Source organism: Chiloscyllium plagiosum, chromosome 2 (genome assembly GCF_004010195.1).
Source record: "Chiloscyllium plagiosum isolate BGI_BamShark_2017 chromosome 2, ASM401019v2, whole genome shotgun sequence".
Taxonomy (NCBI): domain Eukaryota; kingdom Metazoa; phylum Chordata; class Chondrichthyes; order Orectolobiformes; family Hemiscylliidae; genus Chiloscyllium; species Chiloscyllium plagiosum.
Genome location: NC_057711.1, coordinates 121,691,548 through 121,717,742, shown reverse-complemented (window position 1 = coordinate 121,717,742; position 26,195 = coordinate 121,691,548). Strand labels below are relative to the sequence as shown.

At 40.6% G+C, this 26,195-nt stretch overlaps 1 protein-coding gene across 2 annotated transcripts in view; it reads right to left on the bottom strand.

Annotated features, from left to right (window-relative positions):
- The window catches only part of LOC122563665 (ADAMTS-like protein 1), a 561,186-nt gene that overhangs the window by 136,478 nt on the left and 398,513 nt on the right, over positions 1 to 26,195 (bottom strand). For both annotated transcript variants that reach the window (XM_043717704.1, XM_043717714.1), the window contains 3 exons: positions 23,703 to 23,907; positions 10,459 to 10,606; positions 5,492 to 5,576 (listed from right to left, as the gene is read on the bottom strand). In XM_043717704.1, the coding sequence (XP_043573639.1) occupies positions 5,492 to 5,576; positions 10,459 to 10,606; positions 23,703 to 23,907 (438 nt within the window). The remainder of the gene's footprint in view (positions 1 to 5,491; positions 5,577 to 10,458; positions 10,607 to 23,702; positions 23,908 to 26,195) is intronic.

Sequence of the window (26,195 nt, the reverse complement as noted above, 5' to 3'; positions counted from 1 at the left end):
TCAAATGCCTTACTGAAGTCCATATAGATCACATCTACCACTCTGCCCTCATCAATCCTCTTTGTTACTTCTTCAAAAACCTCAATCAAGTTTGTGAGACATGATTTCCCATGCACAAAGCCATGTTGATTATCCCTAATCAGTCCTTGCCTTTCCAAATACATGTACATCCTGTCCCTCAGGATTTCCTCCAACAACTTGCCTAGCATCGACGTCAGGCTCACTGGTCTATAGCTCCCTGGCTTGTCCTTACCACCCTTCTTAAACAGTGGCACCACGTTAGCCAACCTCCAGTCTTCTGGCACCTCACCTGTGACCATTAATGATACAAATATCTCAGTAAGAGGCCCAGCAATCACTTCTCTAGCTTCCCACAGAGTTCTAGGGTACACCTGATCAGGTCCTGGGAATTTACCCACCTTTATGTGTTTCAATACTTCCAGCACTCCCTCCTCTGTAATATGGATATTTTGCAAGGTGTCACCATCTATTTCCCTACATTCTATATCTTCCATACTCTTTTCCACAGTAAATACTGACGCAAAATACTCATTTAGTATCTCCCCCATTTTCTGCGGCTCCACACAAAGCTGCCTTGTTGATCTTTGAGGAGCCCTATTCTCTCCCTAGTTACCCTTTTGTCCTTATTGTATTTGTAAAAACCCTTTGGATTCTCCTTAATTCTATTTGCCGAAACTATCTCATGTCCCCTTTTTGCCCTCCTGATTTCCCTTTTAAGTATACTCCTACTGCCTTTATACTCTTCTAAGGTTTCACTCGATCTATCCTGTCTATACCTTACATATGCTTCCTTCTTTTTCTTAATCAAACACTCAGTTTCTTTCATCCTCCAGCATTCCCTATACCTACCAGCCTTTCCTTTCACCCTAACAAGAATATACTTTCTCTGGAATCTCGTTATCTCATTTCTGAAGGCTTCCCATTTTCCAGCCGTCCCTTTACCTGCGAACATCTGCCCCTAAACAGCTTTCGAGGTAACTTAAAGTATGCCTCTTAAAAAATCCAAACACTGCTCTTTACAGGAATTACATCTGCTGCTACACAGATCAACAACCAACCCTATCCTCAGGTCCACCCTCGTTTTCCATTATTCCTTCATGGAATGCAAGCATTGCTGGCAACACTAGCATTTGTAGTTCATCGATATATGCCCTTGAGCCGAGGGGCCTGATTGGAACTTTCAAAGGATTGGTAAAAATCAGCCACGTTACTGTGGGTCTGGAGTCACCTAGGTCACAGCAAATAAGATGCCCTTTCCTGAAAGACATTGGTGAACCAGATGGGTTTACATAATAACAGTTGTCATGGTCACCATCACCGAAACCAGCTTTCAATTCCAGATTTACCGATTGACTAATTTTAAATTGTAGTTGCCAGCATGGGTCTTGAATTCTTGACCCCATGACATAAACCTGGATTTTAAAAATAGGAGTACAGTCACATTGCCAGTAGATCATCATCTTCCTCTACCGCTTGCAGGCTCCCTGCCCTGTCCACAATATCGCAATGGCCCACAACTGGTGATCTACCATGAGACATCTGCTTGAAATGTGTGGCTGATAGGGGTAGCACAGCTCTGGAAGTGGGCCAAGCTTTCCTTGCCTGAGGGCTTGGACTACTTTCGTAACGCACTATAATGTTTACCCAAATACAGCAGTACGAGAGTCATATGACAGAGCCGTGCCTGGAACACTGGCCAGCTCAGAGAGGCTGTCCACACCTGTATTGAGCTGGTTATGATGATATTTCAAATCTCATTGACTAATCTCAAAGCAATGATTGAGAGAAATACAGTTAATAATGGGCTGTGACAATTCAAAATGGCAGAAGTCACCTGACATGAAAATAGCTAATCTCTCAGGAATTTCCAGTGGAATTTCTCAATATCGTGACTGATGTTCACACTTGGAAAAGTCTATCCAAAATGTTATTAAACAGACATTTAAATTCATTATCTGGAATGTTCAGTTCACAATAAGATTTACAAACCTTTTGGGGACAAGAAACTTTCACTACACATATTTCAGGAACAAAGACTTAAATCTGAAACTGATTATGCTAAGAGAAGGATGGAAACCCTATCTATCTATACAGGGGGATACTTGAAAATGGACTACCAAAACTCTTTACAAAAATGGACTGTCCACATTGTGGGCTAAGAGACAGTTTTAACATGTAAAAACTCCCCATCACGTATGAAGCCATGGTTACAAGCTTGATGTTTCTGCTGCAAATGCACATCCAAAACTGATCTATTCAATAATGGCAACATTCTTAGTGACTTAACATAACCAAAATAAATTACAGCCTATCCAATAAAGGTCGCAGCTTAAGAATACATACACCTCAAAAACACCCAAAGAATTGTATGCACGCTACTCTTTTATTTCCTTTTTATTGGACAATCGCCCTTTAGGTTTGTACTTGCATAAATTTCAATGGAGAGTGCAGGAGAACATGCTAGGAGCAGCACCAGGAAGATTTAAAAATGAGGTGTCAACCTGGTGAAGCTACAAAACAGGACTATGCACATGCTAAGTAGTATACACAGCAAGTGAGACAGAATTAAACAAATCTACAACCAATGGATCAGATTTAAGCTCTGTAGTCATAAATGGGTGAAAAATTAAACAACTCATTGAAAGAGTCTCCACAAATATTCCCATCCCATTCAAGATAAAGCTGAAGTCTTAGCACTGATGAGTAGCTGATCCATCTTGGCCTCTTTCAGAGATCCTCAGCATCATACATGTCAGTCTTCAGCCAATTTCATTCATTCCACATGATATCAAGGAACAGCTGAAGCACTGGATGCTGCAAAGGCTGTGGGCTTTGACAACTTGTGCTCCAGAACTTGCCATATACACAGCCAAGCTATTCCAGTTAAGTTACAACACTGACATTTACCCAATGATGTGGAAAATTGCCCAGGTACATCTTGTACGCAAAAAGCAGGACAAATCCAACCCAACCAATTACTGCCCCATTAGTCTACTCTTGATCATCAGTAAAATGATGGAAGATGTTATCAACAGTGCTATGCTGAGCAGGTGCTGCTTGAATAACCTGCTCACTGATGCCCAGGGTTGGGTTCTGCCAGGGCCACTTTGCTCCGGACTTCAATACATCCATGGATCAAACAAGAACAAAAGAATTCTAAAGGCAAGAGAGAGTGACAACCCTTGACATTGATGTTGTATTTGACAAGGTATAGCATCAAAGCGCCCTAGTAAAACTTGCATCAATGGGAATCAGGGAGAAATCTCTTTACTGGTTAGAGTCATACCTGGCACACAGAAAGATGGTTGAATTCTGAATGAGGGTCACTCGACCCAAAACATTAACTCTGGCTTTCTCCACAGATGCTGCCAGACCTGCTGAGCTTTTCCTGCAATTTCAACTTTTGTGGCTGATTTACAGCATCCGCAGTTCTTTCGGGGTTTTTTTTAAGATAGTTGTGGTCGGAGCAAGTCAGTCATCTCAGCAGGAGGTCCTCAGGGTAAGCACATTCTAATCAACCAGTCCAGAGATACTCTTACACACCTCTGAAGTAGATGGCGCTTGGTGTCAAGCCTCCTAGCTCAGGGGTACAGATACTATCATTGTACCACAAGAGCTCCTCAGAGAGTTGCTTGGGTATATATTTTTAAATCAATCTTTCTGACATGTTACAACACACCTCTTCAGCAGGTGGGAATTTCACCAGCACTGTAGCAAGCACCTTTGTAGCTCCTCAGGATAGTGTCTTAGGCCCAAATATCTTCAGCTGCTTCATCAACAACTTTCTCTCCATCATAAGATCAGAACTGGGATGCTAACTGGTGATTGCCTAATGTTCAGCACCATGATTGCTCATGTCAAAATGCAGCCAGACCTGAACAATATCTATGTTTTGGCTGAAAAGAGGCAAAGCAATATTTACACCACACAAATGCCAGACAATCTCATCACCAGTAAGGGATAATCTACTATTGACCCTTAATATTCAATAGCTTTACCATCACAAAATACCCCACTATCAACATGTTGGAGTTCCTATTGACAAGTAACTGAACTGGACTAGCAACTATACAGTATCTGCAAGAGCAGGTCAGAGGCCATGCTGCAGTGAGTAACTCACCTCTTAACCCTCTCCTCAAAGTTCATTCATCATCTACATTGCCGAAGTCAGGATTGTGATTGAATACTCCCCATTTGCCTCGGCAAGTACAGTTCCAACAACACTCAAGAAGCATGAAACCATCCAGAAAATAACAACCCACTTGATTGGCACCATATCCACAAGTATCCACACCTTCCACCACTGATGCTCAGTAGCAGCAGTGTGTACCAGCTACAAGATGCACTACAGAAATTTATCAAAGATCCTTAGACAGCACCTTCCAAATCCATAAATACTTCCATCCAGAAGGACACCAACAGCAGACACAAAGGAACATTGTCACCTGCAAGTTCCCTTCCAAGCCATTCAACACCTGACTTGGAAATATATTGTGTTCCTTCAGCACTACTGGGTCAAAATCTTAGAACTACCTACCTAATGGCATTGTGGCAATATCTGTAGAACACAGACTCCAGCAATACAAGAAGGCAGCTCACCACCAACTTATCAAGAGCAACTAGGGATGGGCAATATATGCTGGCCCTACTAGTGACTCTCCCCATCCCATGAGTAAATAAATAATAAATATATACATGTGCGCAGGCCGAGTGATGATAGGGAAGCCATGCCTGACCCCAGTTAATTGTTACTTTTTTCTTGTTTAACAAGTGATAAATCTGAACTCTCTTTGAATCAAGAAAACTCTGATTGGCACCTTGCTGCTCACAGCAAAACATCATTAACTCCATTTTTAATTGTGGAGAAGTGTTGCCACATGCAAAAATGAAGAACGTAAATCTTTATTGTGAACAACTGAGGAGAATGAACAGAGAGGAATGGGTTTAAATCTTTTCACCTGGCCCTAACAGCATGCTACAATGACCGTTAGTAAGATTGTTTGTCTCACATATCCTGTATTCAGATATTCCATTATTCCAGTCACTGTGTGAATGGTTAAACATGAATACAAGACACATAGGTGGTATTCTGGAGTGTGTCAGCATTCACTGAACAGTCACAGCAAAGCCTCAGGGGATAGAGAGAGTAAATGGGAATTTAAACAGCAGCAGTGCTCTGTAAGAAGTCAGATGGGACTATTACTTCTTGTTAGTTGGCTGATTCAGAGAGACAGCCAATTGGTAATGTGTGCTACTTTGCAGAAAGAGAAAATGGTTAACATGAATAGTCTACCCACGCTGGAAAATTGGAATGTGACTCTGGCTTCCTGTAGAAGCATGTCTGGTTATACTTGTTAAACCATATTTACATGATCTGTGTGACAGGCAATTTTCAATGCAATTTAAGGGCCCCATTCTTATTCAATTTGATGCTTCCTGCAAAATTCATATAAAATTTCAAAAGACTCACGAAGGTTCTTCAGAAACAATCAGTAATTCCTCCAGCTCTTGGGCCTGCTTATACCACGGCAACTTAGCTTCCACGGGGAGTTTCTCTGCAAACCAAACAAATACAATAGATTCACCTGATGGGTTTAGAAAGACAGTCTTAGTGAGCAGCAACACATTTTGACAAGATTACAGCCCTTAGACCAGATCAGTTGGTATAATAAATTAGATGATTTATATTCAAAGATAATTTATTTTTCATTGTCTTTTTGTGCTTCTAGTTGGTTCTTTATTTCATAATTGTTTGATGAGCTGCAAATTGTCAGATCTTATGTTTCAAAATGTATTTACATCTCTGAACTAACCAAAAATTCAGCAGTAGGGTAAAATAACTTGGTATGTGTGCATTTACTTCACAATGGCAATGCTTTATCTAAACACTTTCATTGTCTTGCCCCTTTGTAGGTCTATAACATAATCTTCCCACCTACCCTCACCTCACTGTTTCCCCAACACAAGATGTTTTTTTCCTCTCGTCTTTAACCCCACTTGCCTATGTCATTCAGGCAGAAATTTTCTCCAAAAATCTCTCAATCACTTCCTTTTCCATTAAAGTCTAGAACCACCTCTTGTATTGATTGAATAAGACAAACTGAGACTTTATTCAATAATAACATTCAACAATTGAGACAATATAGCATTGGTTAGAGAAATTTGCGGCCCAGAACTCCATGGATTCTCAAAAACTTCTGAGATAAGTAAGGATGGAACTTTGAGCTGAAACATTGTTTGAACATGCAGTGTCAATGTAGCCAATGTAGTAAAGCTCATGCTTGGAATGGCTACCTAAAGGATTATTAAGGGGCTGATAAAGAATTAAACTACCTAATATTGCTGAGGTCGCATAGCATACTAGTAGAGAGCACTTGGTATAATGCCATCTCCCAATGACCACTTGATCAGGTGTAAACTAGTTACTAAGGATTGAATGCTAGTTGAAGGTAAATCACCTTTTACTTCTCAGTTCCTCCTTGAAGTCTGAAATGTAATTTTGAAACTCAGCAGCAGAGTTTTCTTGGAGAGTGTGTGTATATTTATCAACAGTTGACATTCTATCAGCATTTAGACTGGCAATTCTCTGATGATTTTACCTAAAATGAGTGAGTGTTGATCTGCCTTATAGGAGTCACCAAGAGAAAGGGAGTATGTGGTGATTGGCATCTTGAGGGCCCCTGGTCTGGATGAGGAATGGCGTTGGGGATAGGGGGGATGGAGGGAATGAGGGGTGGGGGGGGCAGGCGCATGAGGCCAAGCACAGCTGCACTAGTTGCTGTGGAGTTCTGGCCCGCAAGGAGGCCTGCTATCACCCTCAGACTATACCCCAGCCCTCTTCAGACATTACTGGCAGATTTATCTCCAATACTGGCTTCCTGCAATAATATAAAATAAAAAGAATTGCAGATACTGGAGGTCTGTAACAAAAACAGAAAATGCTGGAGAAACTCAGCACATCTAGAGCTTCTATGGGGAGAAAAGCAGAGTTAATACATTGAGTCCACTGACCCTTCACAAGAACCGTTTTGACAAAGGGTCACTGGATTCAAAGCATTAACTGTGTTTTTCTCTTTCCAGGTGCTGCCAGACCTGTTGTGTTCTTCCAGCACTTTGCCTTTGATTCATTGGCTTTCTGTGCACTGCCTGATGTAATGGGTTGCCATACTTTCCATCAGTTGGTTGCATAAAAAGCAAGTTGGATTCCACTGCATTTGTCAGGACAAAATGATTAACACGGTGATCAGACCTTTGCAGCTGCTGATATATACTTATTACATAGACATTTGTGTACAGGACATTTCAACTTGGAAGTATTATGAACCAAAAGGATGATGATGTAGATTGAGACAGGTTGATGGAATGGGCAGACAAACGTCAAGTCAAATTTAAGGTGGCTAAATGTGAAGTGATTCATTTTGGTAGGACAAACAGACAACATAAAATAAAAACTACAATTCTAAAATGGTGCTGGAGAAGGTGGATGTATATGTACCCAAATCATTGAAAAATAGGTTGAGAGAGCAGTTAATAAAGTACACAGCATCCTAATCTTCACTGATATGAACATTGCGTATAAAAGCAGGCAAGTTATAGCAAACCTACATAAAATACTTGTTCAATCTCAAATGGAATATTATGTCCAACCAGGGTATAACTCTTTTGGATGGATATGAAGACATTCAAGAGAATGTGGAAATAATAGATAACACTGATTCTAGGAAGTGGAGCTTAGTTTATAAAGTTTGAAGAAGAGAAATCTGTCTCAAACCCATAAGAGAGATAAACTGTTCACATCGATCACAAAAATCAAAAGTTGTTTTAAAAGTTAAAAGATAATTAGTTTATATTTTTAATTGGAACACCCACAAATATGCCAAATTACCATGGAGTGGGGCTAAAGGTGAGTGGAGAGGTTTTGTTTCTTAAATTCATCTTTGTGTCTTTGCTCACAGAAAGTAAACAGATCAGCTTCAGTGTGGGAACTCACAGAGAACAAGATGGAGTCGATCAAAAGCTGACTGAGGGAAAAAAAACCTGTATACAGCCTGTCAAAAAAAGTAGTCCTTATTAGGAAGCAGTGATTTTCCTAACAGTTAAAACACTAAGCACAAATGCAGTGAGGCCCAACTTTATGCTTAGTTGTCCAAAGCTGTGGAATTTTGAAAGAAAATTGGAGAGTTGCTTAGCTGAAAGCTAATGGAAAGATCTATATGAAATCTCACACCTCCAAAAATAATAGGGTTACTGAGAAATTATCATGGATTTCAGGGCCATAGTTCAATTGCTTAACCACAAGTGAGAGAACTTTGTAGATACCAATGTTTAAGGCAACTTTTGGGTGGAATTAGAAAGCAAAAGGGTATTGGATTTATACTTCTGAGTTTTGACAAACTCAGAAAAGGGCAGTTATTATTACTTCTTTATTTAGTTCATACATACAGTAAAGTTTGTTATTTGTTTAATGACGGAGCAGATGCGATGGGCTGAATGGCCTAACTTCTGCTCCTATATCTTATGATCTTATGGTCCGAAAATGTATTTGTGGCATATTTCTTTCAGTTAATCAATGGATGTTTGAATTTCTCCTTGTATGTTAATACTCTCGACAGAAATCATAGCACCATACATTGTGACACTGCTAAAACTCAGCAAGAGCCCAGTCACTGCTTGGTTTGGATATCTGGGGAGTCAGGTAACTCTAAGTAGCTCGCTGACATCTTCTCATGTATAAATTAAAGCTCCAATAGAGACAGTTCATGTTCTTGACCCTTGTGTGATGTGAATGTGTGATTGGGAAACCTGAAAGAAAACAGAGGAAAATATTTCAAATCTAATCTGCTAAAGGATGTGAGGATAGGTGTGATAAGTGGGGGAAGGTGATTGGTAGGGTCTATCATACATTATCGCTTATACCCTGAAATATAAGTTTGTACATTGCTACATTAACCATTTATTTCTATCAGTTCTATTTTTCAATGTTATTTGCCGTCTCAAGGTATTTGCTAACAACAATGGATTCCAGACACAGCTTAACTCATTTAGGTGAATTCCCAAATTACACAGCATGATGCTATAATTGCATTTTTTTAAAAAGCTTTTGGAACAACTTATTAGAAAAACAAAAATGTAGCTTCTATTTTAGAATAAATAATAGTTTTTCCATTCACATTCTAGTTCAGAGTACTCTAAGATCAAAACATTTCCATGGTAGATTGATCCCAAAAGTCTGCAGGGACCAATTTGGAAATATCTTACTTCATACAAATTGAATGACAAATGGATGTACATGGATAGGAAGATAATCTTAGTTCTCAGGGTGAATTTTATGATTTTGTTCTAGCACTGAGATTGTAGTCATCAGAAATTCAGGAATGAGATCACCAATGATAGGTCACAATGTACATTTTTTTCATCTATTGTGAAATTCTTCTACACTGGAGGCAATATATAAACTCACTGTCTGAACCCCAATGGTTGGGCTGCAGTTAGCTCACTCCTAAGCAATATTGAAGCAAGCTTCAGGCTTCAAATTGGTGTCCCAAAACCACTCACTGAATTCAGATTTTTGGCTGCGCAAAACAATTTCTCATTTGAGGCTTTTGGCATCACCATCAATAAAGGTGGTCAGAGAGGAGCCAAAGTCACACTGATCAATGGCCAGAGAGCAGACAGAGTTACATTGACCATTGGCCAGAAAGGGGACAAAATTACTTTAACCACTGGTCAAATAGGAGATGAGGTTTCACTGATGCACTGGTTAGAGGGAATGGGGTCTCATTGAGCAGTTACGTCTTTAAACCAATGAAAGTCTCTGTGAAAGTGGCAGTTGGCTGACTGCTGACATTAACAGAGCTGAGGTCATCTCTTTAAGGCCAGGGTGTTAAAATTGAACTCCACCAATATGCAAAACTCACTGGATAAATATTTTATGGCACATATACTCGAACATGGAGCATTATTGTAAATACAGTTTTATCATATTCCAAGTTTTACGGCAGATTTCTTTTCAATAAAATATAAGGTAAGTAGACAAATGTCTGTAGGAATAAACGAGTGTGTGGAAGTGAGACACACAGCTTCTTGAACTGACTCTTTGGCCGAAATCGCTCTCCTGTTGGAATGTTGTGGGAATTGTGGTAAAACTCTGTTTACATGGGAGCAGCTCCAAGGAAATTCTCCACATGTGTAATCACACTGATAAACTGTTCAACAAATATAACATTACCTCAACATTTCAGTCAAGCAATTGAGGCATGCAGTATTATTGTAAGGCCACTATGCATCTTTGTACAGCGTTTCTCAGCACACAGTGTTAATGGGGACATTAACACATTCTTTAAAATCTATTAAAGCATTTGCTAAGCTAAAGACAAAGGAATTTGGTTAATGAGTCAGGTAGAATCACTCAGCTTTACCACCAAACAACCATTTTACCTTTTGGTTTATAACAAGGTACAGTGACAATACATTCTTCCTTGATGTGTGGTTTTGTCTTTGCATTACAGCCGCCTGCGTGGAGTCCTCTGTGGTCAATACACAGGACCACTCTATATCTGAGGCCCTGTCCACATGTTACAGTGCACTAGAGAGAGAGAGAGACAACAAAATACACATGATCAGTGATCATACCACAGTGATCAACAGCGCAAATAGAAAGTGAATTAAGTAAGCGAGTGTATTCAAAATAAGTTGACATGAGTCAATGCGTATGATTGTTATTTCAATGATTCCTGCCAAAGAAAAGCACTTAAATATAAATTAAGCAGGGTACGCCATACTATTAAAATGTCACGGTCTTACATAGTCAATAAATTATGTGGCTTAATAGTGTATGAGCCTGAGTTATAAATTCTACATGTTACTGTCTTGACTTTCATTGGAAGGGAATACTGACTCAAGTAATGCTGCAGTTCCGAAGGTAGATGAAAAGGCAGGATGAGCTAGGAAAGGAATTTCAACATTCATAACTGAGAGCTTCTTAAAATCAAAGGACCATATGACAAAGAACAAAGAATCTTGCAGCACAGGAACAGGCCCTTCAGCCCTTCAAGCCTGCACCGACCAGATTCTCTATCCAAACCTACCACCTATTTTCTACGGATCTGTATCACTTTATATCTTCATGTATCTGTCTAGATGCATCTTAAATGATGCTATCATTCCTGCCCCTACCATCTCCGCTGGCAATGCATTCCAGGCACCCACCAACCTCTGCATGAAGAACTTTCCATGTATATATCTCCTAATTTTTTCCCTTTCACTTTGAACTCATAAATTGAGTCCTCCAATCTCGGAAAATGTTTCTTGCTATCCACCCTGTCCACACCTCTCATGATTTTGTAGGCCTCAATCAGGTCCCCTCTCAACCTTCATCTTTCCAATGAAAATAATTCTAATCTATTCAACCTCTCCTCATAGCCAGCACCCTCCATACCAGGCAACATCCTGGTGAACCTCCTCTGCACCCTCTCCAAAACATCCACATCCTTTTGGTAATGTGGCGACCTGAATTGTACGCAGTATTGCAAATGTGACCGAACCAAAGTCTTGTACAACTGTAACATGACCTGCCAATCTTGTACTCAATACCCTGTCCGATGAAGAAAAGCATACTGTATGCCTTCTTGACCATTCTACTGACCTGCGTTGCCACCTTCAGGGAACAATGGACCTGAACATCCAGATCCCTCTGTACATCAACTTTCCTCAGAGGTTTTCCATTTACTGTACAGTTCGGTCTTGAATTGCATCTTCTAAAATGCATCACCTCACATTTGTCTGGATTGAACTTCATCTGCCATTTCTCTGCCCAACTCTCCAACTGATATATATTCTGCTGTATTCTCTGACAGTCCCCTTCACTATCTGCTACTCCACCAATTTTAGTATCATCTGCAACGTGCCAATGAGGCAACCTATACTTTCCTCCAAATCATTTATGTATATCACAAACAACAGTGGTCCCAGCATGGATCCCTGTGGGACACCACTGGTCACAGGTCTCCATTTTGAGAAGCTCCCTTCCACTACGACTCTCTGTCTCCAGTTGCCTGACCAGTTCTCTATCCATCTAGCTATAACACCCCGGACACATGAAACTTTACCTTCTTCATCAGCCTACTATGGGGAACCTTATCAAACCCTTACCAAAGTCCATGTATATGACATCTATATCCCTTCCCTCATCAATCAACTTTGTCACCTCTTAAATTAAATCAACTTTTGATAATAGCACAAATAACTTTGTAATACATTCAATCCAAATGCTAAATTGTTGTTTCCTTAAAGTTGACACAATTGCAATTATTGAACATACAAAGATCAGCTGAACAGATGGTAAACATGGGCATGAAAAGAAGTGCCCAGGAGTATGAGAAAGTATTTAAAAGTCAGCAAAATAAGATGCTAAGGCTGTTAAAAGAATAAACCATCTGAAATTATTGCCTTTATAAATATTAAGCAGCAGTCATACAGTACCGAAACAGCCCCTTCAGCTGAACGCATCCATGTCAAACATGTTTCCTGAACTGAACCGGTCCCATTTCCCTGTGTTTGGCCCATTTCTTTCTAAACCTTTCCGATCCATGTATCCGTTCAACTGCTTTTTAGATGTTGTAACTGTACTTGCCTCTACCAGATTGGTCATATATGCATCACCCTGTGTGAAAACGTGGCTGCTCAGGTCCCTTTTAAATCTTTCTTTACTCACCTGAAACCTATGTACGCAAGTTTTCGACTCCCTTACCCTGGAGTGTAAATACTTTGACTATTCAGCCTATCAATGCCCCTCATGATTTTGTAAATCTCTATAAGGTCACCCCTCAGCCTCCGATGGTGGAGGGAAATGAAAGTCCTTATAACTCAACCGTCTAGTACTCCAAATGTGGCCTTACCAATCTCTTGTACAGCCAACTCCTGTATTATTTATTTCCCAGAGTTCCCTAGCTTCCATATCTTGCACCACAGTAAATACCGAAGTGAAATATTCATGTAGAATGTCACCCATCTTCACACATAGATGGCCTTGTGCATTCTTACAGGGCCATATGCTCTCCCGAATTATTCTTTTGCCCGTAAAATAATTGTACAGTCTCTTTGGATTCTCTTTTATCCTGTATGCCAAAGCTATCACACGTCCCCTTTTTGACCTCCTTATTTCTCTTTTCAGTGTTCACATTCCATCCTCATCAAGGGATTCACTTCAGACCTTTTTCTTGACCAAATTCTCAACATCTCTAGCCAAGCAATACAGAACCTGCCAAACTTACCCTTCACACTAACAGGAACATGCTGTCCCTGAACTTGCATTATCTCACTATTGAAAACCTTCCACTTGCCAGATATCCCTTTAACCGTGAACAGCCTCCCCCAATCAACTTTTGAAAGATCCCATCTAATACCATCAAAATAGGCCTTGCCCCAATTTAGAACTTTAACTTGTAGACCAGGTCCATCCTTTTCCATAACTACTCTAAAACTGATACAGTTATGGTTCCTGGTCAGAGGAGGCAGAGGACTAACTCCAGTGCTGTCGGGAATCGGCTGATTGGGTCATGTTCAAACAGTCCGCAGGTACCTTGGACGAGTACGCCACCACCGTCACAGACTTTATCAGCTAGTGTGTAGAGGACTGTAAATCGAGGAAGTCAATCCGGGTGTTCCTCAACAGGAAACCCTGGATGAATTAGGACATACAGAACCTGGCAAAAACCAGGTGTGAGGCCTTCAGATCAGGAGACCCACTCAAATATAAGGAATCCAAGTATGACCTTTGCAGAGCCATTAAGACAGCTAAGGACCAATACAGATGCAAATTAGAGTCCCAGACAGACACCCGGCAACTATGGTAAAGACTGAATGACATCACAGGTTCTAAAAAGAGACAGTGCATGATAGCAGATGATGACACATTCCTCCCTGATCGTCTCAATGCCTTCTATGCTCGCTTTGAGCAGAATGATCGGTGGAATTCAGACTAGTCCTAATGAACCTATCCCAACAGTCACGGCGTCAGAGGTCAGATTAGTTTTCCTTTGTGTGAATCCAAGGAAAGCGATGTGACCAGACAGAATACCAGGCCTTGCATTCAGAGCATGTGCAGATCAACTGGCAGAGATCTTCTCGGACATCTTCATCCACTCTCTGCAGCAGGTCACTGTCCCTGCCTGTTGGAAGAGGGCCAACATCAACCCTGTGCCTAAGAAGGCTCATGCAGCATGTCTCAATGACTACCGCCCAGTGGCCCTAACTTTGGTGGTCATGAAGTGCTTTGAATGGCATTAATCAACTCCAGCCTCCCCATTCCTCTTGACCCACTCCAATTTGCCTGTTGGACCAACAGATCCAAGTCAGATGCCAAATCACTGGCCCTTCACTCCTCCCTAGAACATCTGACACCAAGAACAGCTATGTAAGAATCCTACTCATTGACTACAGTTCAGCCTTCATCACTATTATCCCCTCGAGACTGATTACTAAACTTAGTGATCTCGGACTAAGTCCCACACTCTGCAACTGGATCCTCAGTTTCCTGACCCACAGGCCACAATCAGTGAAGATTAGGGACAATATTTTATCCTCACTAAGACTCAAAACTGGAGCTCCCCAGGGGTGTACTCAGCCCCCCACTATACTCACTGTATACCCATGGCCAAATACCAGATTAATGCCATTCACAAGTTTGCTGATGACATCACCATAGTTGGTCAAATCTCAGATGGTGACGAAACAGACTATAGACGAGAGGTGGAAGACCTGGAAAAATGGTGTACTGAGAACAACCTAGCTCTCAATGCCGGCAAAACCAAGGAACTCATTATTGACTTTCAGCGGGATGTTACTCATGCCCCCCCCTGCACATTAACAGCACAGATGGGGAAAGAGTGGAGAGTATCAAGCTCCTGGGAGTGATCTTCCACAACAAACTTTCTTGGACTGTTCATGTGGACACACTGGTTACAAAGGCCCAACAATGCCTCTTCTTCCTCAGGCAGCTGAGGAAATTTGGCATGACAGCGAATACCCTTGCCAATTTTTATAGGTGTGCCATCGAGGGCATTCTTTCTGGATGTGTACCATTCAAGATTGGAGATGGTTACAGAGAGTGGTGGACTCAGCCCAGACAATCACAAAGGCCAACCTCCCACCTATAGAATCCATCGACCAGGCCCGTTGTCAAGGAAAGTCCACTAGCATTCTCAAAGATTCATCCCACTCTGACAGTGTTTTTCTACAATTTCTACCATCAGGGAGAAGGTACAGAAGCCTGAACATATGCACCAGCTGGTTTCAAAACAGTTTCTATCTTCCTGTTTTTAGAATACTAAATGGACTCACAAACTCTGAACATTCACCTGTAACCTGTGTTTTTGTTTTTGCCTCTGTTTACCTATTATTTACTTATCTATGCTATTTAATCTGTAATCTGCCTGTATTGCTAACAAGACAAAGCTTTTCACTGTGCCTTGATACACATGACAATAAATTCAATTCAATTCAATTCAAATCTTAGCAGGACTTATACTCTTAATGCTAAGATCCGAGGGAGTGTTGCTGAACAAAGAGACCTTGGAGTGCAGGTTCATAGTTCCTTGAAAGTGGAGTTGCAGGTAGATAGGATAGTGAAGAAGGCGTTTGGTATGCTTTCCTTTATTGGTCAGAGTATTGAGTACATGAGTTGGGAGGTCATGTTGCGGTTGCACAGGACATTGGTTAGGCCACTTTTGGAATATTGCGTGCAATTCTGGTCTCCTTCCTATCGGAAGGATGTTTGATTAGGTTCCCTACAGTCTGGAAATAAGCCCTTTGGCCCAACAAGTTTACACCGATCCTCCAAAGAGTAACTCATCCAGACCCATTTCCTTCTGACTGATGCACCTAACATTATAGGCAATTTAGCATGGCCAATTCACCTGAGCTACACATCTTTGTCCTGTGGGAGGAAATCGGAGCACCCGGAGGTAACCCATGCAAGCACAGGGGGAATGTGCAAACTCCATACAGACAGTCACCTGAGGCTGGAATTGAACCTGGGACCGTGGTGCTGCGAGTCGGCAATGTTAAGCATTAAGCCACCGTGCCGCCCTGGAAACTTGAAAGGGTTGTGAAACTGGAAAGGCTTCAGAAAAGATTTACAAGGATGTTGCCAGGGTTGCAGGATTTGAGCTGTAGGGAGAGGTTGAATAGGCTGGGGTGGTTTTGCCTGGAACATCGGAGGCTGAGGGGTGGCCTTATAGAGGTTTATAAAATCATGAGGGCATGGATAGGATAAATAGACAAGGTCTCTTCCCTGGGGTGGGGGAAGTCCAGAATTAGAGGGCATAGGTTTAGGGTGAGAGGGGAATGATATAAAAGAGATCTATCGGGCAACTTTTTCACACAGACGGTGGTACATGTATGGAATGAGCTGCCAGAGGAAGTGGTGGAGGCTAGTACAATTGCAACATTTAAAAGGCATCTGGATGGGTATATGAATAGGAAGGGTTTGGAGGGATATGGGTCAGGTGCTGGCAGGTGGGACTACATTGAATTGGGATATCTAGTCAGCATAGACAAGTTGGACCAAAGGGTCTGTTTCTGTGCTGCACATCTCTATGACTATATGACCCTATAATCAAAATGCCATTCCTCCTCCTCCCTTGCCTCCCCCTCTATGCTTACTATAGCATCTGCACCTTAGACCATTGAGCTGCCAGTCCTGTCAAAACAAGGAAGTTATTGTAAATCTTTATAAAACATTACAGGAATAAAACACAGAAAAACAGAAATTGCTGCAGAAACTCAGCGTGACTGGCAGCATTTATGAAGAAAAAAAAGTTAACATTTCAAGTCCAGTGACCCTTCTTCAGACACACTGACTTCAGAAAAAAATGTCAAGGTCTTGGAGAGGGTGTCGAAGTGAGTTACTAAAATGATACCAGGGATGAGGGACTTCAGCTATGTGGAGAAGGGAGAAACTAAGGCTGTTCTTAGACCAGAAAAAGTTGAAGAAGATTTCAAAGAGGTGTTCAAAATGATGCAGGTATTTGGTAGAGTAAAAATGATTTTTTTTTCAGTAGCAGGAGGGTCAATAACCAGAGGACATACTTAAAGGTAATTGCCAGAAGTCCTGGGCTGGAGGTGAGGAGCAAATTTTGAAACAGTGATTTATGATGATCGAGAATATGCTGTCATGGTGACAGTACAAGTAACTTCAATAATAGCATTTAACTCGAAATTGGATCAGAGTGCAAAGAAAAAATTTGCAGAGCTCTGGGCAAAGAGCCGGGAACCGTGGGGTCTTTTCAAGAGCTGGCACTGGAATGATGAGCTGAAGAACCTTCATCTACGCAGCATAACTTCACGATTTTCCATTTGCCTTCACTAAATTAACAGAGAGGAGTTGTATAAAGGAAAATCTGTATGGTAGCAATGAAAATGCAATTTCATCATATTGCTGCCATATTTGCATGTGTAGATTGTAAATGCAGAGGGCTGATCTCTCATTAGAGACAGAGGCAGAGAGAGAGAGAGAGAGAGAGAAAGAGAGACACACAACTGGTAGTAGTTTAAATTGAGACTGCCCACGTTGCAAGTAAGGGGACAGTTTGAGAAAAAGAGTCTTCATGATAACCTCAGGCAGTGGGGGAATTAAGCCCACACTGTTAGTGTCACTCTGCATCATAAGCTAGCTGTCCAGGCAAGTGAGCTAACCAATCTATGGACTTAACCACTTCCTGAAGACAGAGAAATTGGAGCTGCATAGGTCAATAAAAATAAATTTAGAAATAATGAATGAGAAAAACTCCTAGTATATGTGATTGAGCAGAATTCAAAGTCTCTGGCTACTGCATCTTCAAACAAAGACAATGCAGGAAGAGTGATGTGTCAATTATCCATTGTTTTAGCAGGTCTGCTAATATTTGCCTCAGGTTTCAATATTTAAATAATTGGCCCACAGACACCTTTAAAAAGCTACATTTTCTGATTGCATGTTTTGCTAAAGGTTTATGATTATTTCCCGGATTTCCTCATTTAAGATTCAATGGAACTCAGTAAATAATTTGTAGGAAAAAGGTAAACATTGTCAAATGAAAGTCAGAAGCCCCCTGTTCATACAAAATCAACTTTAGAAGAGATTTGAAATTAATATGCACTTTGAACCTATATTGGAATCAAATCTGAGTTGAATGTCAGGGCCAGCAATGGAAACAAGCTGGCAGTGAATGTTGGAATGTTATTTGGATATCTAACACGTAGGTGCAGATTTCAACAGCTGGCTACTTGAGTGGTTTATTTCTCCCATGTGCTGTTGCTAGAATTTCCACTAAACTATGTAACTTGGGCTGCATAAACAATCCCTCGGTAGCAAATTGCAAAAACCATTATGAGACCTCGCTACATTAATTATCCAGCCTCAAAGCCGTTGTGAGTTTACTCTTAACCCAATGGGTCATTTTCACTCTTTAGAAGTATGCATTTGAAAGTTTTCATTTCTGTGTACATGGTTGTCCCATCAGGTCATGTTTAGGCAGATTTACGGGCAATTAGTAAGAGTTGTTTTGATGGGTTGAGCTGTCTAACAGAGTGGGGTAATGATCTTTCAATAGCTGTGACAGTGTTGCTTAGGAAGCCCTGGTTATTAGAAGGATATGACTAAGGATAATCTGACTAAGGATCACTGGACTGAAATATTAAATCTGTTTCTCTCTCCACAAATACTGCCACACCTATTGAGTTTCTCCAGCATTTTCTGTTTTGTTTCAGATCGCCAAAGTATACTGTTCTTTTTAATGTTACTAAGAATACCCTTGGTAATATAGCACCAGAGCTAATTCAACCCAGGGATATCTCACACTTAGCCATGACCAAGTTTCATGATGGTTTCCGATCCAAAATATTATCAAGACACGACACAAAGGATGAGGATGGGTTAGAGTTGATAATGTCATGCTTGAATATTCCAACAAATGTACACACACAAATCGAGAGCAAAGACTGGATATGAGACCAACTTGTGCTGCAGTGGTAGCGTCTCTACTCTTAGATCAAGATGCCTGGGCTCAAGCCTAGCTGCTCCAGTGGTATGGAATAACACCTCTGAACAGGTTGATTAGAAAAATAGGTTAATTAAAAATACTGCACATTTTTGATACTAATTCAACACTAATTATATATAGCTCAAGATAAAGACAGGTAATGTCATCTAAATATACAGTCATACTCTAACCAACCCTGTTCAGGGATGTTATTATACACCTTGAGAGCAGGTGGAACTTGAACCTAAACCTTCTGGCTCAGAGGTAGGGACACGACCATTGTGCCACTATCCAAATGTACAGAGCTCCACATGTAATTATATATTTTTTAAAAATTATCTTATTTTTCTAATCAATCTGTTCAGAAATGTTATTACACACTTCTGGAGCCTCTGGACACTACCACTGTGTCACAAAAAGACCCTCACATCCAATTATGAGCAGTCCCATTTAATTACCCAGTTACATCTAATTACATAGAGTATAACCCTATTCTATACAACTATGATATATTGTAGACAGCATCCACAATTGGAACTAATTACATGCAACCATACGTGATTGCACATAATCTTAAATGATTACACATATGCTTGCATGTCATCGCTTAAGGTTAAGTGATTACACGTGATCTAGGGGGTGACACAATCCCATTTCTTTTCTATCACACCCCCGTGTAGATATTTCTATGCAATCTGTTCAGAAGTATTATTACACACTTCTGGAACAGGTGGGACTGAACCCAGGCCTTCTGGTCTGAAGTAGGGACACAACCTCCATGCCTCAAGACCCCTTTTCCTGATCCTTTGATGCACAATCCTGTGAGACACATTGCTGTTTAAGTTTTTCCCAATCTAATTACAGTAGCACTTAATTTCTCACTGTTTGAATTACAGTTATGAATTATTGCACATAACTTCTAAATAGTTATGTACAATTTAGAACTAATTACACACACCTGTAGATAATCCTCCATCATGTTGTGGAGCACTACCACTGAGCTAAATAGGATTCATTCAGAACGTATCTAACAACCCAACATTTCTCATCCACAAGACCCTAAACTGTCAACAACAGCAGATTTATATTCAAGTACGATCTGTGACATCATGTCCTGGCATAACCTCTCTACCATTACCAAGAAACCTGAGGTTCAATCTTGCTTTAAGAAGCATGTAGGACACTATTATTCAAAACAATTTACAATACTAACCATACTGTTCGAATACAGTTAAACAACTGATATCTATTTGACTGTATGGAAAATTGTCCATGTATGTTTAGTCACAAAAAGCACAACAAATCCAACCCAGCCAATGTTGCTTGATCAATCTACTTCCAAGTCTGCACTCAATCATCAGCAAAGTTGTGGAAAGACTCATCAACAGTGATACTAAACAGCACTTTCTCAGCAATAGCCGGCTTGCTGGCATTCAGTTGCATTCCACTTGCCCACTCAGTTCCTGACCTCAATATAGACTTGGTCCAAATTAACTGACCTAAAGAGGGGATGTGAGTGACCGCCCTTGACATCACAACAGAATTTGGCAAAGTGTGACATAAAGGACCCCTAATAAATTGGACTCAATGAAAATCAAGGAGTGGGGTAAACTCTTCTTTGATTAGAGTCATACCTAGCACAAAGAAAGAGGGTTGTGGTTGTTGGAATTCAGTCACGTCAGTCCTAGGACATCACTGCACCATTCCACAATGTAGTGTCTGGGTCCAAACATCTTCAGCTGCTTCAACAATAATTTTCCCTCCATCTTAAGGTCAGAGCAGGGATGTTCACTAATGATTGCCTAATGCTCAGTATCATTCACAACCCCCAGAATCATTCTACACCTAAGCACAGCAAGACCTGGACAACACTCAAACTAGGACCCATGTGGCAAGTAACATTGTATCAGACAGGTTCCTGGAAAAGACAGAATCTAATCATCTTCCTTGACATTCCATGGCATTATCAACACTGAATTCCCCACTATCAATATCCTGAGGATTAAAGCTGAACTGGACCAACAATATATGTACATAATTAAAGAAAAGTGCACAAAATTAGTTATTTTCAATTGTCTCATTGTAGATATTCCTTGAAAAGCTGTTTCTTCTAGCTGAGTCCAATAGTTAACTGGAACCGATTAGAAATGTGAATTAGTACAGGAAGATTCAAGACAATGGACCAAAGTTTCCTGGGTGAATTTAGCTAGCAGAGAAAGTAGGTTAGAAGTCAAACTATAGTTTATCATGTGTATTTTTCACTGAAGCGAGGAACCTTACTGTTTTAACATTTTCAGCTATCATTCATGTGTATAATGTTTAACATTGAGTTTGAAACGAATAGTTTCAGAGAGAGCACTGGTTATGGCATAGGCAAAACCACTATTCTGTTTCAAAGTCACTACAGTGAACGTTTTACAATTTTCAATGAATTTTGGACAAACTGAGTTTCATTAATGCATATGGTGCCTTTCTTCTGAACATGAACAAAGATTTATTTTGCAGGATGACTACTTTCACCTGGACGTTTCTGTATTAAGTCGTGCCGAATAATGATTCTTATATGGGAAAGTCAGAAAGTAGGAAAGAGTGAGCATTGCAGATGCTAGAGATCAGAGTCAAAATGTGAGGCACTGGAAAAGCACAGGTCAGTCAGCAAGGATCAGCACAGGTCAGGAGCAAGACAGTCGACGTTTCAGGCATAAGCCCTTCATCAGGAATGTCAGAAAGTAATCAACCTGTTCAGCCTGTTTTAACTACATTTCTGGCAGGATCCTAGCCAGTGTTCAAAAGGCTGCCTGAAATCAGAAATAAAGGTGATGTCGGCTTCCCACAGGCCATACAATGGGAATGACAGTCTCTGATATTGATGTCTAGCTGTCACACTAGGTAATTACAGATTGGGTGCCTTTATACCTTTGCCCAGCACTGCCCATTTTAGAGAGGCACTAGCAAAACTCTAGCAATTCTGTCCAAGTGCTTGCCCTGTGAATAAGTTCATAGAGTCATACAGCATGAAAACAGGCACTTCAGTCTAATTCGTCCATGTTTCTTAAATTAAACTCGTCCCACTTACATGTGTTTGGCCCATATCCCTCAAAACCTTTCCTATTCATGTACCTATCCAAATATCTTTTAAATGTTGTAACTGTACTGGCATCTACCACTTTCTCTGGCAGTTCATTCGACCCTAGAATCACAGAATCCCTGTAACTTGGAAGCAGATCATTCAGTCCATCGAATCCACACCGACACTCTGAAGAGCATCCCACCCAGACCCATCCCATCCAATGCATTTACCATGGCTCAACTACCTAGCCTGCACGTTCCCAGACACAATGGGCAATTTCCCATGGCCAATCCACCTAGACTGCTCATCTTTGGACTGTGGGAGGAAACTGGAGTGCCTGGAGGAAACCCACACACAGACATAGGGAGAATGTGCAAACTCCACACAGACAGCCACCCAAAGGTGGAATTGAACCTTGGTCCCTGGCGCTGTAAGACAGCAGTGCTAACCACTGAGCTGTGCTGCCTATGACCAACACCCTGTGTGTGGAAATATTTCCCCTCAGGTCCCTTTTATATTTTTCTCCTCTCACCTTAAAAATATGCCCCCTAGTTTTGAACTCCCCTACCCAAGGGAAATGGCCTTGGCTATTCATTTTATCTATGCCCTTCATGATTTAATAAACTTCCAATGCTCCAGAGAGAAAAGTCCCAGCCCATCCAACCTCTCCTTATAACTCAAACTCTCCAGGCCCGGCAAAACCCTGGTAAATCTTTTTGAACCCTCTCCAATTTAACAATATCTTTCCTAAAGCAGGTTGACCAGAACTCCAAAGGTGGCCTCACTATGAGATATCAAACTTGACTGGACTAGCCACATAACTACTTTAGTGACAAGAGCAGGTCAGAAGCTAGGAATTCTATGGTGAGTAACTCAATTCCCAATTCCCTAAATCTTGTCCACTATCTAAAAGCCAGGAGTCTGATGAGTGCCTTGATGATTGAAGTTCCACCAATGCTTTGGAAGACCAACACAATTTGGGAAAATGCAGTCCATTTAATCTGCACCCAATCTATTATCTTGACAATCTATTCCCTCCACCACCAATGCATAATGGCAACAGTAGTTGCCATCACTCACCAAGTGATGCTTTAACAGCATCAACCAACTTATGAGCTCCACTGCCCAGAATAACCAAGGCAGTGGTTATGGAATGGAACACTGCACTCCACATGTTCTCATCCAAGTCAACACCAACCTGGCACGACATTCCACGCTTCTTCACTGCGTCGGAATCCTGGAACTATATTCCTAACAGGACTGTGGGTGCACCTATAACAAAGGACTTCAGAGGTCCAAAAACATGGCTCACTATCATTTTTCAAAAAGGGAATTAATTCTGGCCCCAACAGCAAGGCTACCTGTCAAACTAACACATGAATCTACAAGTAACAGAATTAACTTTACTTAAAACAGGATACGTTCTTGCAAGAAACTTGCATGAAAATGAATGTGATTTTCTATGTGCTGCCAACCATGATGTCAGTAAATATGAAGTTTTACTGTATTGATTGTCTCTGCTGACTCTATTAGGAATTCTGCTGGACTTCTGTCAACACAATCTAAGATTATCATATTAAAGTGTTCCTTACGGGAGACCATTCCTGCGCCAGCCATTTTGGGCAGTCAAAGAGGTTACAGGGCTGCATGACAGGAAATTTCTGTATATACATGCACTTCCACTCCTCGACGGTGTTGACTTGTCCATTAATGTCTTCTTCCACACAGGAGACAGTGCGGAGTTGAGCACCTCCGCCACACGAGCTGGAGCAGGCAGTCCAGGGGCTACTATCCCATCTGATAACACAGAACAACAGTCAGTGTCTGGCAAACAGAAACTCCAGGTAATGCACAATATTACACAATGCAAGGAATACAATTTCTTTTGTGGGTTGTGAGGGACATGCACTCTCTTTTGCGTGATACATAAAGCAGTTAGGAATTAGAGTTTGCAAAACAGTTAAAGAACTTTAGTTTCCAGGAGATAAAATGAAGAAACATTAAATGCTGGAAATTGGAAACAAAGCCAAAAATTGCTGGAACTACATAACAGTTGGAATGGATTAGTGTTTTGGTTGGACTTTCCAACAAAGCTCAGAAGCCGAAATCTAACACAGCGTCACACTTAAAAGATTGACCCATTTTTCTCAGATGCTGAAATGACCTACTGCACATTCCGAACATTCTCTGGTCTTGTTTTTCCATCTTCCTCATGTGCTAGAAACTATTTGCCAGAGAATAATGTTATTGTGATATCTAAGAGAAGCAAACGAACAATCCAGATGTCTGTAACAGCATAACAGACACTGTGGCAAACTACAAGGTGATTTTTGCTACATACAATAAAGTAATAATACAGGAAGAAATTTTGAAGCGATTGTTTAAAAATAATAAACTCTTGAAAATTCTAAATTTTGCAAGAGGCGAGACATATTGTGCGAGTGCGTGTGTGTTGGGGATTATGTCAGTGTGTGCGAGTGACTGGGGTGGGCGGTGTGTGTGTGTGTGTTTATGGAGAAGTTCTGTCCATGTGGAGAAGTGTATTCATGTTTGTCCTTGTTTGCCTGCCTGTCTACATGTCCCTGTCTGTGTGTCCTGACAGTGGCCATAACTTCAGTGTTTCAATCTTACAAACAATGAATATCAGGGGTTCTGGGAATATAAAATACATTTAAACTTCAGGCAGACCCAAGTTAGGGCATACTGTTAGATTGTTGACATCATGATTTAAAAATAAGAAATTATTGTGCCGCTTGTGTCATTATTATTTTAAATTGTTAGGAGTCGAAGGAAACTTTGAAACCTGCTAAAGAAATTGTGGCTCAGATGTCGGTCATTCCATCCATACTGCATTACTAATCAAAGCAATATCTAAAATATAAGCACTACCACAGTTATGCGGTAGTGTGGGGATTAAGAGAAAAAAAAAACAAAGCAATTTCTTTGGTATTAGTTGTGAAGATTTATTTATGTACTTGTTAATATGGAAGTTTTATGGAATCCTAACCAATCACACATGCTGACAAGACAATTATAAAAGGGAAGTCTTCCATCTCAGGAACACAACCGCATAGTGATATCAGCTACACAAGTGCTGAGAAGCTTTGAGAAATTCAAACAAAAAAATAATTTTTGATGTGCAAGTCCAGACACTGAGTGACAGTAGATGATTTTCATCCCCTGCAACTCTTCTATTCAACAAACCTTGGAAAATGAAATGGATATTTCCAAATATATCAATTAAGGAGACTTTCCATATCAACAAATATAATTTCATCTGATTTTGGAGTAATTTAAAGATTTTTGTTTGTTACACAACAATTTATCAAGGGCTATCTAAAATAAAACGGTTTTATATGCAATCCTGGAAATGAGCCTTTGCTCAAACTATCAGAGCCAGAATTAGATCTTAGTTTTAGACTCACCAGAGACACAGTTCCAAAGTTTAAATCTTTCAGTTTATCTACCATTTTTTCTAATTTATGATCTATAATCACTTTTGTAAAGAATATAGTGGTTAACAAAAAACATGAATTAGTCATTCTTTTACTCAATTCAGAGGACAGGATGCAACCAATTTCCTTGGAATATAATGTTCTGCATCACTCCCAGAGCAAAACCTTCATCAGAATCAGTGTGGAATGCCATAGAACACAAACATCCTTCGGAGAACATTATGGGATTCAATGACTGAGTAAAAGTGTCTTTGAGAATTCAGTGGTGAGCTGCCTTGTTAAACTATTGCAGTCCACATAGTATAGTTACAGGACATGGACCTCAGCAGTTCAGAAGGGAAATAAAGGATTTTGACCGAGTACTTGTGAAGGACCAGCAACATATTTCCAAGTTAGGATAGCGTGTGAAGAGAACCTACAGATGATGGTGGTATTCCCAGACATCTGCTGCTCTTGTCCTTTTAGATGGTAGATGTTACAGGTTTGGAAAATGCTGCTAAACAAGCCTTGTCAAGTTGTTGCAATGTATCGTGAAAATGACATAATACTTCTACAGGAGAAAGTGAGGGTTGCAGATGCTGGAGATCAGAGCTGAAAATGTGTTGCTGGAAAAGCGCAGCAGGTCAGGCA